This window comes from Manis pentadactyla, chromosome 6 (assembly GCF_030020395.1).
Source record: "Manis pentadactyla isolate mManPen7 chromosome 6, mManPen7.hap1, whole genome shotgun sequence".
NCBI lineage: Eukaryota > Metazoa > Chordata > Mammalia > Pholidota > Manidae > Manis > Manis pentadactyla.
Genome location: NC_080024.1, coordinates 110,472,984 through 110,490,926, shown reverse-complemented (window position 1 = coordinate 110,490,926; position 17,943 = coordinate 110,472,984). Strand labels below are relative to the sequence as shown.

The window sequence follows — 17,943 nt, the reverse complement described above, 5'->3', positions numbered from 1 at the left end:
TCCAAGAAGGAAAAAAGAAATGAAACTTGCCTATACATCACTTTTTTAATGTTGAGATTTACCTTCTTAAGACACATTAGAACATCTCATTTTTTAATGAGGTATTGTCATCACTGGTACAGAAATTCTGTAGGAGTACGTAGAAGGCAATAAGAAAAACATTTTGTTCATTTGACCACGAGGGAGTTGGCATACCTTCTTCTTTAGCATCCATTCTCCTTGGTAGATCATTGAAACACTCTGTTAGGAGTCATGGTTAAATGAGTTGGTCATTTTCTTGCTTAGCATAGTGTGGACAGTTTGAGGAGAACCTAAAGGTTGGGGCTTGGGAGAATGAGATGCCACGTCTGTGGCTCTTTCCGGCAGACCACTGCATGCAATTGAGGCTGGCTGGACAATTGTCTTCACCCTATTTGTGTCAACCTGTATTTTTCCATAAAGATCCCCAATTTATTTGTTACTCTTGTGCTTAATCTTATCCAGAATAAAATACTCTTCAGGAGGTTTCTTTCTGGTCAATTTCTTGTCTACCTGATGCTCTGATGTGGCGAAATTCCTGTTCTTTATTGTAAGTAAATCCCTGCACAAATGCAGGATTAGCGGGAGTGGTGAGAATCCTGGACAAGAACGGACAATTTAGGGTGTCTCTGTTTGGGAGTGTTTTTCCTTGAGCTGCAATACTAATTCAACCAAACAAATGGGAATGAGTGGGTGTATCCTTGTCTGGAGGCATTTAAACCATTAATTATCAAACTAATCAGGAAAATTCCTAGAATGCTTTCCTTAATCTCCCACCTTCCAAACTGCCCCTCATTAAGATATTTTATAATACTTCAACAGAATTTATGTCTCTCATGCTGCAGCTGTGTCTATGGGTTGGAAAGAATATTTTGTAATTAGGCTACAAGAATGAACAAAACAAAAGTGCAGTTATGTCTAGTTTTGGTTGTTTTAATGATTTGTTCTTTCTTGGTATTGACTGATGTTCATGTGTATTCATTCCACAAATATTTACTGAGGGCCTACAGTGTGGCTCACACCATTCTGGGTGCTGCCCACACTCCAGGTGTCTGCCCTGCTGGAGCTTAGTTTTTAGTGTGGGTGCAGATGAATGGGGAGAAACAAATAATATTAGACAGTGATAAGAGGTAGGAAGAAACTAGAGCAAGGCAAGGGACTGGAGGCAGTGGAGGTGGGGGGAAAGGCACTGTGTCTTCCACCTTGTATGACTGAGCTCTGCAAAGAGCCACAGTGTTTTAAGGAGTGGGCATAACAGGTGCAAGGCCTCTAGCAGGTTGGGCCCTGGGAGGTCAGCAGTGTGGCAGGGAAGGGGGGTGCAGCTCATAGGCCCTGGGGAAGGCTTTGAATTTTCTCAGTGCAAGGGGAAGCCCCCAGGAGGGTTTGAATAGGTGTAGGTGGTCTGAGCTACATATTAAAAGGATAAGCCTCTGAGTGGAGAGTGGGATGTGAGGATAAGCTGGCCAGAGGGGAAGCCAGTGGCCCCACATGCTGGACTCACCTGTTTCTGCAGCTGCTCTCTTGACAGGGATGCAGGTAGGATCTAGCCCAGTGGTGTGGCATTTTGATGTTGAGCTGACAGCCCTGGAATGGCTGTGGATTGGGAGGAAAGGTGGAAGCTAGGGACAACTCCTGGATCTCTCCCATCTCCAGAGTGTCTTCATGTTGATGCCTCTATGGGGTTGGGAAAGAAAGGATAGGTGAAAGGGGGAGAAAAAAAACCCTCATGTGTATTTGAAATGATGCAGAAGGTTTTATCTTTAGAATTGTGAGTCATGTAGTTACTGCTGAGATTTGGATTGTGGAGCAGAATTTTAGGGACACTTGAAGGTATGTTATAGTTCCAGGGTATTTCACAGTTATGAACCCACTAAAGTTTATGTTCTTTGAAGGCAGAATCTGTCTGACTTATCTTAGTACCTAGATTATGCCTTAGAAATAAACGTTTAGGTAAGTGTTTGGTTTGAAAAAAGGTTGAATTATCTGCAAAGTGGATTGCATTTGTGATTAAGATATATAAGGAAATCCTGGGAGTGAAATAAATATGAGAGACTGCAGTGAATACGTCATGCTGGTTTTTGGTTTTTGTATCCATAAGATTTGAACAGGTACCTGGTGATATTGTCTCACATGAGAATTTCCAGAGGTCCCTGTGTCCCTGTGTCCTGTCACACAGGTGGGGCCATAGGCCCGTGGGGAAGCATACAGGCACTTCATGTTTGGGATTGTAGAGCAGGGGGCTGGGGGTAGGCACAGCATCATTTTTTCTTGATGGACTTGGCTTATAAATCTCTGTCTGGCTCATGTAGGATGAGTTGGATGAACTACGTGCTGAAATGGAAGAGATGAGAGACAGTTATTTAGAGGAAGATGTTTACCAACTGCAGGAGCTTCGGCGAGAACTGGACCGTGCGAATAAGAACTGCCGGATCCTGCAGTACCGCCTCAGGAAGGCTGAGCAGAAGAGCCTGAAAGTGGCTGAGACAGGCCAGGTGGATGGCGAGCTGATCCGAAGTCTGGAGCAGGACTTAAAGGTGAGTGAGTGGGCTGATGGGACACTCTTCCCAGGGGCTGTCACTGCAACTCTCGGACCCACTTACACATGGTCGTAATATTCTGTGTTTCTCTCTCAACAGATTTCAGCATAAACATCCTTCGCTCACTTAATGGCTTCTTAGGGTGTATGTAGTCATATGACTTTGATGGCCCAAGACTTAAATCTGTCTTATGAACTGGAATCTTAAAATATGAAGAAAAGAAACAAACCATAGTAATAGATCTATGATAAAAAAGGATTAATATTTACCAATTGATGTGATAATTGTGTAGAAACTGTGCAGAACCTCCTTGTAAAGATTTGAAATATTTTAAAAAATCTATCAGTTATCAATTCAGTTATAGTCAAAGACTACTTATAGAGATTGAGCATCATCTCTTAACATTTTTATTGTTACTGGAGCTTCTAAGATGCAGGAAATTACCATAACTCAAGTGAGACTTGTTTAGTGGAGATTTAACTGAAGGAGAAAAAGGATCATAATGACAGTGCCCATTGAATAACATGGGGGTGACCCCCTGTGCATTCGAAAATCTGCGTATACCTTTTGACTTCATAAAAACTTTACTACTAATAGCTTACTAGTGATCAGAAGCCTAACTGATAACAAAAGCAGTCTATTAACACATATTTTGTATGTTATATGTATTATATACCTTATTCCTACAATAAAGCAAGTGAGAGAAAAGAAAATGCTTTTTTCAAATTGTTGCAAATCTCCAAAAGGCTTTCTAATGTGTTTATAAAAGAAAATTCATGTGGAAGTGGACCCATGCAGTTCAAACCTATGTCATTCAAGTGTCAACTGTAATTGTCTGGAAGTGTCTTTAAGAATCATGGGCAGAAGTGAAAATTAGGTGAAGAAATCCCAGCCTTTATACCACTTGCTCCCTCCGTGGGAGGTATGGCTTCTCTCATGCCCCGATTATCAAATAATTTATCTGGAGTTGAATTATGCATAATGTTATCCTTATTGTGGCAGTACTGAGGAAATCTCATTTAGCCTTTCATTATGGTAACAGGAAAAGAATCTTTGTAATTCTAACAAATCTATAAACCACTAACAAAATGTCATTAAATGTGATATAAAGGTGATTTGGATTTCTCTTGCAAAATCTCTTTCCTCATTTCCTTTTAGAGAGTAAAAACATTCAACTGCTTTTAACATTCAAGTTATTTTATCACTTGCCTACATTAAACATTTATTGCATATGGAGTTATTTGTGTTTTTGCAGGTAGGCTTAGTATTACCTTAGGGGATAGAAGTGTCTATTTGTTTATTATTTTTGAATAATTATTTTTATGATTATTTCTAATTAATAATTTAAAGCACTGGGCAAAATTGGCATTCTTGGTGGAGGCAGGGGCTATCCAAAGTGGCCTTTTAATTCAGATGAAAGTCATGTGGTTCCTCATAATGTGGATTTAGTGTTTTAAACTAACACCCTCCTCCTTTACAGATAGGCCTGTTAATATTGCCAGGGTCTTTGCTGTTTGGTGTAATATCCTATTACTTAATGATTCTGCATCTGAAGTTGTCTGAATGTACCCTTAGCACACAGAAAGCTTCATGTCCTGATGACTATCTCTGTTGGTCGGTGCAGGTAGCCAAAGATGTATCTGTCAGATTGCACCATGAACTTGAAACTGTGGAGGAAAAGCGTGCTAAAGCTGAAGATGAAAATGAAACTCTCAGACAGCAGATGATCGAAGTGGAAATATCTAAACAGGCCCTCCAGAATGAGCTGGAGAGACTGAAAGAGGTAATACAGAAATGTACAGCAATTTCTCCCATGGATTTAATTGTTAGGAACTTGGCACTAGGTGCTCCATTCTTACTGTAGGCTAACTACATTTGTTTGTAGTAAGGCAGGTTCAGCAAACTACGTTTGTAGGCTCAGGAACTGAGAATGGTTTTTACATTTTTTTATAGTATCGTAAAAAGAATAGCAGCCACGTAAAATAAACCCTAAAAAGTAAATTAGTCTATGCAACAAAAACTGTATATTGCTTACAAAGCCTAAAATATTTGCTATCTGGCCCTTCGTAGAAAAGCTTGTTGAAACCTAGGCTAAAGCTACTTTTTATAATTTCTGTTGGGATGACCCCTTTTATTGGTCCAAATAGGGTAAATTGTTACTAGAATACAAGATTAAGCAGTAGCTTTTTTCTCAAGAGTCTTCTCTCCCAATGAACTGAAAAATCATTACAGTTGTTTATGAAAGCTGTGCAAATAGATAATATGTATAAGCCATGTATATCTATTATTCAATCAATATGATTTAAATGTAGACTTTTTTTAATTTTTGGGAGTGAATATGTTCTAGCAAAGTGATCTAGGAAATGAATATATATATATTTTATTTAGGTACAGTAATGCAAATCTTGCTTTGTTGACATCTGTTATAAGATTAAAGCTGAATATATTCTTGAAAAATATCCTGCATATTGATGAAGTTTAAAAATTATTGGTTAAGGCTTAAAGGTAATGGCTAATGCCAGCACATGACCTGCAAAGAGCCTCTCTCAACAGCTCATTTTCCTTTGGATAAGTTTCCTGCTTCACCCAGCCATTCCTCATCTATCCATGTCCCTCCATCCAAGCTGAATTCAGGCACTGTACCTGCCCTGGGGATGCAGGTGTGGGCGTGGAGTGCAGGCCCTGCTCTCAAGGTGTTTGCAGTTCAGTTTGGTACACGGATAGCAAAACAATTAAACTACAGTGAAGGAGCTGGTGCTATGACCTCCCTGCTTCCTCCCCCACCTCCTCACAGCTCTGTGGGCTCACCTTTGCATCTCATGCAGTAAGGATTTTGGTAGATCATTTGTATATTGCCACCACTTATCTGAAAATGCTGTGTTTTATTTCTTACCAGTGATCCTGTCACTAATGTGCTGTAGGGCTCAAGCTCCGTGGGATGGAGGTTTTGTCTGTCTAGTTCACTGTGGGGTCCCTGTGTCTCGAACAGTGCCTGGTACATGGGCATTGTTGGGGGCCCTATGGGTGAGGGAGTGAATGAAAGGTGGGAATGTGGAGCTGTGGTAACTGCAGCTTAGTGAGCTTCGCAGAGCCAGAGGTAACTCCTGAGAACATTCTTTCATTGTGGGTAAGACTTTCCCTTTAACTTATACAAGTACTTACCCCCCAGACCATAGGAATTTCTCCTCCGATTGTGGGTCTGCTACCTGTACACTTACTGTTCCCAGTGATTTACTCCCCTCTTTTCCTTTGGTCTGGGTGTGCTAGAAGTGTTGCTACAAAGTTTCTTTTCTAAAAATTTCCAGTTTGAGCCTGACCTTGAGGATATAGAAAACAAAGTATTTTACTACAGTAGACAATTTAAAACTTGCCTACCTTAAAACAATTTAGGAGTGTATTTTATGAATTTTGTATGTGTGTACGTTTGTGTATAAATATATAAATTATGTATACAGAAGCAAATAAATAAATATATTTTAAGCAAGCAAAGATTCTTTTGCACAAGTTTAAATGGATTTGTGCAGGACATAAATAACCCTTTGGGGAGAGAAATGATTATTGACATTCAAAGCTAGGCAGGGGTGGGGCAAGGCACTTCAGAGAGCAGCGATATTGGCTCAAGCTGGAGGCGAGGAGGGCAGGTGCGGGGTCAGCCCCCCCTCCTTGCTTTTATGGGTACAGTTACACAGAGGGATTGCTCAATGGGGATGCAGTAAGTATTTTACCTCCAGCATTGCAGTCAGTGTGACTGAATATCCACACCAAACTGCTAGACGAAGGCAAGACTGGCAGGAGTCTGGGTAGGGTAAATGCTAGAAGTGAGGATGATGGAGCCAAGCGAGCCAAGGTTCAAAGGTGGTGGGGGAGGTATTTACTGGAAAATGCCAGCTCTGGTCTCTGTGAATGGGTTCTTTTTGCCAAAGCCAGAACAAAATACAGTATTAGTTTTGTTTTCTCTACTCTGAGCCTTGCTTATTATTGTTCACCTCGGAAGTTTTGTGAATGGGTGCGTCACAGTCTGAAAAAGGCAAGGACAGTTTGTGTGTTGTGTGTGTCTCTAAATGACAAAAGCAGTTGCAGAAGCATGTTACTCGTCAGCCTCAGAGGACAGTAAAACTGAAGAGCTCCTGGGGCTTCTCCCTTAAGCTGCAGGCTGTATTTTTATCTCCTTTGTGGACTTCTCCAGTATAGATTTCCTAGCATTTCAGACTTAGTGTGTCCAGAAACAGACTTCTCACCCTCGTCTCTGTCTGAACCTTCATCTGAACCTTCTTCTATCTTTCTCATTTGTGCTAACGGTGTCACTGGCACTGTCCTTTTAGTCACCCAGGCTTACTGATGACAGCTACCCTTCCCTCTCTTTTTTCCTACCCTTAGTCACCTACTACATGCTCCAGTTCTGCTGTTCTGCTTTTGCAATCTTAGGAATTTTCTTTCTCACTGGTACATCCACAGGATGGATGAACCTCCAAAATATACCAAGGAAAAGAAGCCAGACATATTGTATGATTTCATTAATAGGGAATATCCAGAGAAGGAGAAGGCGTAGAGACAGAAAACAGACTAGTGCTTTCCAGAGGCTGGGGAGGGGCAGAAGGAAGACTGGCAGCTGAATGTGTACAGGATTTCCTTTTGGGGTCATACAAATGTTTTGGAACTAGACAGAATGACGGTTGTACAATGTTGTGAACATACTAAATGACACTGCATTGTACACTTTAAAGTGGTTCATTTTAATCCCTGTGAAAAATGTTTGCTTTCTGTATTCTATTCATATTTTCACCCATCTCCTCTCAAATGAATATTTGAGGGCTTGACACTATGCAATCACCACATTAAAGCCATACACTATTTCTAATCTCCCCCTTTTCTCTTTTATCTTCTACAGCCCCCCAAATCTGACAGTGCTACTCTCTGCTTCAACAAAAAAACTTGCCTTGGCTCCCTGTTATCTAACTCTTGATCATGACACAGAAGACTTTTCTTGCCTGGCCCTTCCCCATCTCCCACTTCAGTTTTCCACCCCATGGGCAGTTGAGAAAGCTAAGAGACTCTGCCCCCTGGTCCTCTTTGAACTCAGAGAGATGTGTTTTGGAAAAGTCACTGTCTACATTGATTGATAAGATGATTACAGAGGGTTAGCAATATTAACCCCCCTAGAACTGTGCCTTCAGGCTAGCCAGCTTGCATACTTGCCCCTGTGCCTATTCACATCATGGTCCCTGCACCCAAACCCCCCCAACACACCCCCACCTGTGCAAGCCAAAACATTTCTGTCTTATTTTGTTGTGGTGGTTGGCATATTTCTTTTAGTACCCAATTCCCTCTATGGTGGAATATCTCAAGAGACTGAAAATGATTAACCTTAGCTTAGTTTCAATTTCTTTAAGATTGCAAATGCTTCCACTCAACAATCTTTCATTCTACCATAGCTTTTTTGAGTAGTTATTACATGCTAGACATAAATAATAACTAGTCAATTTAGTCAGCACTTGAAATGGATAGAGACATGTTCTAGATCACTTCAGTAAACTAGGATTTTTTTTCTTATTGAGGTATAATAACAACATGATAATAGTTTTAGGTGTACAGCATAATGATTTTATATTTGCATATATTGCAAAATGATCACTACATCAAGTCTCATTAACAGTCCATCACCATAGTTAACAAATTTTTTACTGATGATGAGAACTTTTAATATTTACTCTCAGCATACCTGTAGTCACCATACTGTACATTACAGTCCCAAGACTTACTTATTTTGTCACTGGTCGCTGATACTTTTGGACCCCCTTCACCCATTTCACTCACCCCACCCCCACCTCCCACAGGATTGTTGAATGGAGCAGCAGAGAACCAACTGGAGTCAGGTAGCTCTTACAGGACATCTTCCAGCACCATTCAGGCTATGATACTGATTCTCTGGAATTGGTTGAGACTTCTTTTGTATCTAGTAAATGGTCATATTTACTTCTGGAGTGCTTGAGAAGAGTGCTCCAATTGGAGGCAGGTGAAGACTTTAAATCCACTCGACTGAAGACTTTCAAACTTTAACCCACAGGAAGAAGTACATTTTATATCATCATTCAACATACAAATATTAAGGTTCTACAAAATAATGCTTATATTTGCCAAATGGGATGCATTCTCATATATTCAATTCTATTTACTTCTATTATTTTAATGGTGGTTATAAGTTTTATTTATAGCCATTAGTGGATTGCTATAATTTGGTAAAATTGTTTCAGATTATTTGTTAATTGTGTTGTTCAAATTTCCTGTGTCCTTTATAGTTTTGTTTTGTCTGCTCTCTATATATATCTATTTAGGATAAAGATGTATTAAAAAATCACCTATTATAAACTTGCATTTATATTTTCTTCTTGTACACCGTCAAATTTTGCTTTTTATATTTTGAATATAAATGCATATAGATTTAGAACTATTCTTTGTAAGGAATTGTTCCCTTTATCATTTGATAATGACCTCTTTATTCTAATGTATTGCTTTTTGCTGAAAAATCTACTTTGCTTTTATCATCTCTACTAAATTTCTTTTGGTTAGTATTTGCCTTGTATAGCTTTTTGGTGATTCTGTTAGTTTCTTAGTTTCTGTTTTTCTACGTCATTATGTTTTATTATCTAAAACATAATGATGTAGAAAATGATGTACTTCTTGTGAATGGACTTTAGCCACCTTCTTAAAAATGGAATCAGAATCTCTCTTTTTTAAAAAAATTTATGAATCTAATCTATTTACATCTATTTTGGTTATTGATTGTTTGAATTTATTTCTATCATTCTATTTTATGCTCTTTCTATTCCATGCCTTTTCTTTGTTTCTTTTTTCTTTTTCTTTTGATTTCTCTTTGATTGATTGAGTTTTTCATTCTCATGTTCTTTCCCTTGATTAGGAAGTTATACATTTTATTACTATTATTTTAATGATTACTCTTACATATTTAACATGCATGGCTGACTTAACATCTAAAACTAATCATTATTTTTATTCTCCTGAATAATATAACCACCTTAGAAAGCTGTAACTTTGATCAATTCCTGCCTTTTGTACTGTTATCTAGAATCATTTCAGTTTCATCTTTTTGAAATCATCTCCCCAACTAATTTAATAGTTAATAATTATTTAGATTTACTTACACATTTTCCAATCTGTTACCATTGCTTCTTGAGTGTCACTCCTTCCAAGTTCTGTTTTCTCCTTGCTGATCAATTAATATATCCTTTAGTAGTTTTTTTCAGTAAATGGTGTTGTCCGAAAGTGCTTTTATTTCATACTCAGTCTTGAAAGATACTTAGTTGGGCATAGAATTGTAACGCTTTGAAGGTAATATTTTTATTATCTCTTGGCTCTATTTGCTATCCAGATGTCTGCTATCAGATAATTCTCATTTTGGTAGATAATCTGTCTTTACTTCTTGGTTACTTTTATGCTTTTATTTTTGTGTTTGGTATTCTGTAGTTTCAATCAGATATGTCTAGATTTATTTTTATATTTTGCTCAACAGTCATTGTCAATCTGAATGTTTATATCTTTCACGAAATGTGGAAAACTCTCACTCTTTGGATAGTGTTCAATAGTGAAATTATCTTTTTGACTAGTGTTTCTTCTATATTGTCTATATTTCTTTGAGGATTCCTATTAGTCTTATGTGGGACCTTCTTACATCAGTCATTCTTACTCCATCTGCCACCTCACCTGTTCTTTTTTTATTTTTTTATTCTTGTCAACTATGTTACCTTATGGGTAGTTCCTTCATTTCTTGTCCAAGTTATGAATGCTCTTCTTTTCTAAAGAATTACTTTTTTATTCATCTACTGAGTTTTCATTTTAATGAGTTTACCTTTCATTTCTAGAAATTTAAAAAATGTATTTGTTCTTTTTTGTAGTTTCTTCTTTCCTGGTCTTTTTCTTCTTTTAAATCTTTAGACATTGTGCTCATGGTCTCTTTTAGTTTGTTCTGGTATCTTGAGTTCTTGTTGTTACTAAAGTTCCTTCTGTTTTGTCAAATATGCTGACTCTTACTCAAGGTGGATTTTATTATCAGCACTTCTTAGTGGGAATTCCATGAAGTTTGTTGAAATGTCCTCCTACTGAAATTTTGGATTGGTCTTTTCTGAAGGCCTCAGTAGTATAACTGGTCCAAAAACAGTTCTTAATTGTTGGCTCATGGTGTTGTGTACCAAATGGGCCTTGTCACTTGAACATCAATCTTGCATGTGGCATAGGACTAGGTGTTTTCATATTTCAAAGGAGATTTTTTTCCCACAACCTGGTGTCCTGAGCTGAAGTTTACTTTCGTTTTCCCCACGTGATTTTTAGTTTATTTTCAAGAGGATGCATCTCTTCAGTGGATCACCTGGGCATATTAGCCAAGGCCTCTTCTCACACCCATGGCTATGATGGCCTATTTCTGGGTATGGTAACTTACACCATTCCTTTCTACCCCCCATGTCTTAACACATACCCTTGTGCTAACTGTTCTGGTTTTTAATCCCTTATGCTTTTCTGTTACTGAGGAATTTCCCTTTTTTGTGTATGTGACTTCAGCTGTGTATAAATTATTGTTTGTTGTATTTTCTCTAGCATTTCTAGTTGTTTATGGCGGGGGGGAGAGTTTATGATATAGATCAGTGCGCTGTGTTGGTAATCCTGGACATGAATCTGCAGCGTTCTGCGGAAACTTCCTTGGCAGGAGCTCTGCAGCGTGCGAGTAACCCAGGGTCATCCCGTTCATGACTCAGTAGTTTTGTCCCCGTCTCTCTGTTGGTTCCCTTCTATCCTGCTACTTACCAGTTCCTGTTTGCCTCAAGGCCTTTTTTACCTCATGAATTCTGCTTATACTTACTGTCTTCTCTTTAGGTTTCTGCTGTAGACGGAATTTTTCATGCCCCCTCCAAAATTCATATGTTAAAATCCCAATCCCCAATGGGGTGCTTTTGGAGATGGAGGCTTTGGCAGGTGATTAAGTCAACAGATTGGAGCCCTTGTGAATGAAATTAATTTCCTTTTGAAAGAGACCCCAGAGAGCTCCCTTGCCTTTCTGCCACATGAGGACATAGTGAGAAGATGCCTATCTGTGAACCAGAAAGTGGGTCCACACTGGACACCTAATCTGCCAGCACCTTAATCCTAGATTTCCCAGCCTCCAGATCTGTAAGGAATAAATGTTCTTTAAGCCACTCAGTGTATGATATTTTTGTTACAGCAGCCTGAATGGACGAAGACCGTCTGTCTACTTTTTTCTCAACCAGTACACTAGGACTATTCTTTGTGTTACTATATTTAAACTATCAGGCAACCATAAAATCTAGAAATAGAGGTGTACAAACATAATAAATGGTTTATTGCTGTTATGCTATCATTTAATAAAATAACATCTATTTTTCTAGGCTTTATGGTCTTCATTGTAAGGAAACGATTTGCTTGAGTGAGTCCATGTAAAACATCTTTGTGCAGAGGCCTCATGCCAGGGCATCTCCTTGGACACTGACCAGGCTGTTGGCAGCTGCTGTGGAGTCAGCCAGGGCCTTACTCCTGGCCCAGTCACAGTGGATGGTGGAACCAGCAGGCCATGTGGAATAAACACAGGCATTCTATGTGTTAGCTTGGCAGGCTTTCTTGGGATACCTCAGAAGGAATAAACAGCACCTGGTTTCATTAGCTGATTTTATTTCCTGGTTTCATGAGTTTCGGGGGGCATGGTAACTCTAGCTAGAGAACCAGAAGTGGAGAGAAATCTGGTGCCCTGAACAATATCCCAGTTATGTGGCCTGTTATATTAATAATGTGGTAAAATAATGGGATGAGAACAGGAGCAGGAAGACTCAGGGGTGTTGGTTAAGTCTTTTTCCCAAACACTGAAACAGTCTGGTGTGTGTGTGCATATGTGTATCTGTGTGTATATATGTACGTGTGCATGTACATGTAGTGTCTGCCTGGGGGTCTGCAGGAAAAGGGCCTTTTGTGTGTTCAGCCCAGACCAGGAGGGCAGGGATGGGATTGGACTAGAGCTGTGTCCATCAAGGGAACAAGTACCAAGCTGGGAAATGCAGAGTTCAGGGGCCCAGGAAGATTAGGAACAGGGTGGCAACTACAGAAAGACTTGGCCTAAATAGTTTTGGACTCTTAAGTTGTTAATGGAGCAGTTTTGTTGTCTGGGAAGAAACGGGGTATGTGTTCATTTAAATAACCACAAATGGCGTTAATGGCCGATTCAGGCTGTTGCTGGAAAGGGTGAGCAAGAGCCTATCACAGTCTGTCCTGCTCACTTGGAACTTGTGCCCCTGGAGTCATTTCTTGTTAAAACCAAGACAGAGTTGTATCGGGTCTCCTCCTAGGCCAGTGAAAGCCTGGTGACCCACTTTCGGACAAGCCCTGGCGCTCTCCTTTGTGGGCGCTGTTCCCTTGGCGTATTTGCTTCATCCCGGTGAAGCTTGAGGAAGGGAGGGCTTGCCCAGGGTTTTGTACTGCTTTCATTTCTCTGGTTATGCTGTTTCATTAAATCCTTTTGTCAAAAAGGACTATTTTACTTCCACTTTGTGTGGCTGTAATGTTGGAAAAAAAAAGAAAACTGGCAGTGAGAACAAAGGGTGGATTCCGACCGCGTGTGAAGACAGGCACGGCCAGACCCAGCCTGAGGGCCGCAGGCCTGTGGAGGGTTAGAGCCGGAAGGCTCCCTGAGGTGCGTGAGCCAGCCTGCCCGTGGCCCACACGAGGGAACCCCCTGAGGTGCATGAGCCAGCCTGCCCGTGGCCCACACGAGGGAACCCCCTGAGGTGCGTGAGCCAGCCTGCCCATGGCCCACACGAGGGAACCCCCTGAGGTGCGTGAGCCAGCCTGCCCGTGGCCCACACAAGGGAACCCCCTGAGGTGCATGAGCCAGCCTGCCCGTGGCCCACACGAGGGAACCCCCTGAGGTGCATGAGCCAGCCTGCCCGTGGCCCACACGAGGGAACCCCCTGAGGTGCGTGAGTCAGCCTGCCCGTGGCCCACACGAGGGAACCAAGGTCTGGGTGCGTGTGGGTGGCCTGGTCAGGGGGTCCTCTCGCCACAGACTCCCACCAGGTCTCCTGACTCCCAGCCACCTTGTTTCTTTCCCTCTTCCCTCCAGACCTCAGCTCTAGATCCAGCTGCCCCTTTTTCTGTAGACCTAGAAGGAAGAGGCAGGTTACCAGGTCAGAACTGGAGGCAGGAATCAGTGGTGCCCGTCGGAGGGCCACAGGGCTCCAGGGGTCTGGTCCGGTGAGTTGGCGAGGAAGGGCTCCTGTGTCTTTCTTTGACCCATTAATGCTTCTCTATAAAATTAATTTCTACTTCTAGAAGTATTTATTAAGTTTCTTTCATCTCTACTGAGAAAACTATAGGAAGAAGGAGGGCAGAATTTACCTTTGAAGAGAGTGGGCACAGGCCCTCCCATCCTGTCCACTGCCCTGTGCCCATGGGAGACTTCCCACCCCTTCTCTTTCCCCTTCAGCTCATGGGGCCCTTTGTTCCTTCTCCAGGATTGTGCCTAGATTCCCACCTCTAGCTGTTGAAATGCTGACCATTCTTTAAGATCCTCCCAAAAATGCCACCTCCTCACTGAAGCCTTCCACAGCACTCTTCTGAACTCTGAGCCAATGTTTTAATATGATTAACCATTACATGGTTATTATAGAAAGTTTGAAAAGAAAAGGAGATTATAAAAGGTGAAATTTCCCATTATGCTAAATTCCCAGAGATATGTCTGATACGTAAAATTGGAAATATACCGTATATACTTCTTAGTATAGATTTTTAATTTTTAATTCAACTCTTTGTTTTGAGATACTTGTAGACTCCCATTCATATACAATTTTAAGAAATAATCCAGAGAGGTCCCATGTACCCTTCACCTTGTCTTCCCCAGTGGCAACATCTTGTAAAATTCTATTAAGATATCACAGCTAGGATGTTGAGGTCAGTTCAGTCAAGCTGTCGAACAGTTCCATCACAAGGATCCCTCACATTGACCTTTGATGGCTACACCCCTTCTCTCCTGTCCCCATCCCTATATCTCATCCCTGGAGACCCCTGCTGTGTTCTCCATTTTAATAATTTTGTCGTTTCATGAATGTTATATGAATGGAATCATATAGTGTGTAACCTTTAGGGATTTGCCTTTTTTCATTTTGGTTGTTACGCGTACTCATAGCTGGAGCCTTTTTATTGCTAGGTTTCATGGTATGCTGTATCACAGGGTATTTAACTACTTACCAGTGGAAGGACATTTGGGCTGTTTCTAGTTTGGGGCTATTAGTAATAAAGCTGCTGTGAAAGTTCATGTGCAGTTTTTTATGTGAACTTATTTCTTTATTTCTCTAGGATAAATGCCCAGGAGCTCTTTTCCTGGGTCATATAGTTGCATATTTAGCTTTCTTAAGGAAGTGCCAAGCTGTTTTCCAAAGTAGCTGTATCATTTAACATTATCCCCAGTAACACATGAGTGCTCCAATTTCTCTGCATCCTCATCAGCATTTGGTGGTGTCACTGTTTTTTATTTTAGCTATTCTGATAAGTAATAATCTCATTGTGGTTTTAATTTGCATTTCCCTAACAACTAATGATATTGGACATCTTTTCGTGTGATGTTTGCCATCTGCAGTTCCTCTTTGGTGAAATGTCTCCTGTGTCTTTTGCCCATTTTCTGCTTGGATTGCTTGTTTATTTTATTGTTGTTGATTTTTATTACTGTTAAGTTTCAAGAGTCCTTTCTGTATTCTAGATGCTAGTCCTTTATCAGCTATACAGTTTGCAGGTATTTTCTCCCCGCTGCTGTAGCTTGTATTTCATCCTTTCAGCAGGGGCAAACATTCTTAATTTGAAGTTCAATTTGTAAATGTTTTCTTTTATTGTATCAATTCTAAAAGCTCTTTGCCTAGCATTAGATTCTGAATATTTTCTCCTATTTTTTAAAGTTTTATAGTTGTATGTTTTGCATTTGAATTCATGGTCCATTTTGAATTCATTTTTGTCCAATGCAGGAGATTGAGTTAAGGTTCATTTTTCACCTATGAATATCCAATTGTTCCAGCACCATTTGTTGAAATGGTTGTGTTTCTTCCATTGAATTACTTAGCACCTTTGTCAAAAATGAGTCGGACATATTTATGTAGGTCTATTTCTGTTCTGTCCCACTGATCTCTGCCAATACCACCTTAATTACTTAGCTGTCTGAATCTTGAAAGGGCTAGCTTGGTACAGTATCTACTCCAGTCAGCAGTCTGAGTCTCATTTGATCACTCAGTGGCATGTTGGAACACTCACATCTCTGCTTATAGGATGTACATGTGTGTCTACACATCTCTGCCCTTATCAAGCATTCAGTAAATATTTGTTGAATGAGTGAAGGTGTTTTCATCTTTGTTTTTCCTAAAGAAAGAGCCATAATATTATTTAAAAATCTCTTGGTGAGGAATTTCTGATTCCTGTAAATCTGTAAATGATTACCTCAGGACAGTTAATACAAACCAGTAATTCCACTGTGGGTCAAATATTTTGACAATGACTGTGGATCATAAAGTCACCCTGTTTGGTTAGCGATAAGGAAAGCTGCTTCTGTTCAACTTCCTGAACATTCAGCCGGGTTCAGGGTGTCCATGCAGAGGTCATGCCACACCCTGTCATCCCGATGAGCTGGGCAGCCTCCTCCTTCAGGGTCTTCACCCACGGGTTCTGCGGCCGCTCAGATGGCCTTTGAGGCAGAGCATGGCTCTTGGGATGGCTACAGCAAGAGCTGTGGGGCCCATTTCCCCCAGAAATTAAGATCAATCTATTTCTCCTCTTCACTCAACCCAGCCTTTCTTGGCAGATAAGGATCTTTTGTAATGTGGAGGACAATGCTTCAATATGTCATCTGTGCTATTTAAGCTTTAGAATGGATCACAAATTTTTGTGAAACACTGTTCACGTTGCTTTTTTCAAAACACAGACAGAGCATCTATTTCTGAATAATTTAGACTTCACTAGACTGTTAACTGCATCAAGTTTGTGCTACAGGAATAAATATAAAATACTTTTCACAATTTACATTTGCTACTTGGAATCTGTCAAATTTATATGCTGTAAGTGGTGTTATTTATGTAATATAATTCAGGTAGCATTTATTCTCAAATGCAGAATCAACAGTCAGAGAAACAGAAATGCTTAGAAAATACTACATGGTATCTATTTCCTGAGTGTACTTGCTTGGTATTTCTGACTCAAGCAAGAGCCATTATATGTTGAATGGTATGATTGTGAGCCAGATAAGCAATTTTCATTTTTTTCCCATAATAAGCAAAAATTTTTTGGCATTGAAAACCAAGTTTTATATATATAGTTCTACAACCCTATGAAATGTCTTACTGTTGAGCAAGTTAGTTGGTCAATCAGTGTTTGAATTTCTGACTGAAGGATGAGCCTCTGAGAAGGACAGAGAGAGAGACCCTGAGCTCTCCCAGGGCACTTTCCCGCATGGCTTATTTGCGCAGGTTGGTTAATTCTTTCCCTGACAGAATGTTAGTGTGGGTGGTTTGGTTCTCCTTTGTCCCCAGCATTGCAGACACTCTTTCTCATGACCCACAGCAGTTTGACTGGAACAAGGGAATGTAGAAAATGTGGGGTGCATTCATCAAATGGCTGGCATTTGAATACAGATGCTATTCATCTTTGCATGTGGATGTGAGCTGGTTGCCCAGGCAAAGCAATATTCATTTATCAAACACATATTTGTGTTCATTATTTAATTCTTAAGAGTTGGAGCAGCTCATTGGCCCTTGTTTTCCCATCATGCGTGGCCTGTCTGTGCTGGCTGGAGGTATGGGAGTGCACAGGGCTAGGAGCTGGGGAGAGCGGTTTGGGGCAAGCAGTGGTGGACACCAGGATACCAGGCGCTCTTCTCAGGACTCTTCAAGGACCGGACCAGGAGGGGGATGCGAAGAGGCTTGTGATTGCTTGATCATCTGTGTTTATTCACAGAGATTAGCAATGATTTTTTTTCATAAATGAGTGAAGCAAGACCATAGCTGAAAATCCTCCATTATTATTTTTGTGAATCATAGGAAATAGTACAGTTTAAAGATGACATTTATACAACAAGTGCCTGTCTGTTTTGGTCTCATACATGTGTTTAAAACACTTTTAATGATCAAGAGCTTTAATTGTTCCTATTACAGGAGAGTTGCATTCTCTCATGTGAACTGAAGATGGGTTTCTCTCTGGCTGATTCCATTTAGGGGCTTGGCCAGGTTTTTTCCTTTTAAATTTTGATGTAACACTGGGAGATTCTTGTTTGTTTCCAAGAGTTCTCTTGTGTAGGATTTTTGATTTGGGTTTGGATTTATTTTTAAACAAGATTGCTCACAGG

At 40.3% G+C, this 17,943-nt stretch overlaps 1 protein-coding gene across 10 annotated transcripts in view; it reads left to right on the top strand.

The window, feature by feature from the left end:
- MTCL1 (microtubule crosslinking factor 1) overlaps positions 1-17,943 on the top strand; it is a 131,731-nt gene that overhangs the window by 8,927 nt on the left and 104,861 nt on the right. For all 10 annotated transcript variants that reach the window (XM_036880692.2, XM_057504049.1, XM_057504044.1 and 7 more), the window contains exons 2-3: positions 2,328-2,552; positions 4,180-4,338. In XM_036880692.2, coding sequence (XP_036736587.2) covers positions 2,328-2,552; positions 4,180-4,338 — 384 coding nt within the window. The remainder of the gene's footprint in view (positions 1-2,327; positions 2,553-4,179; positions 4,339-17,943) is intronic.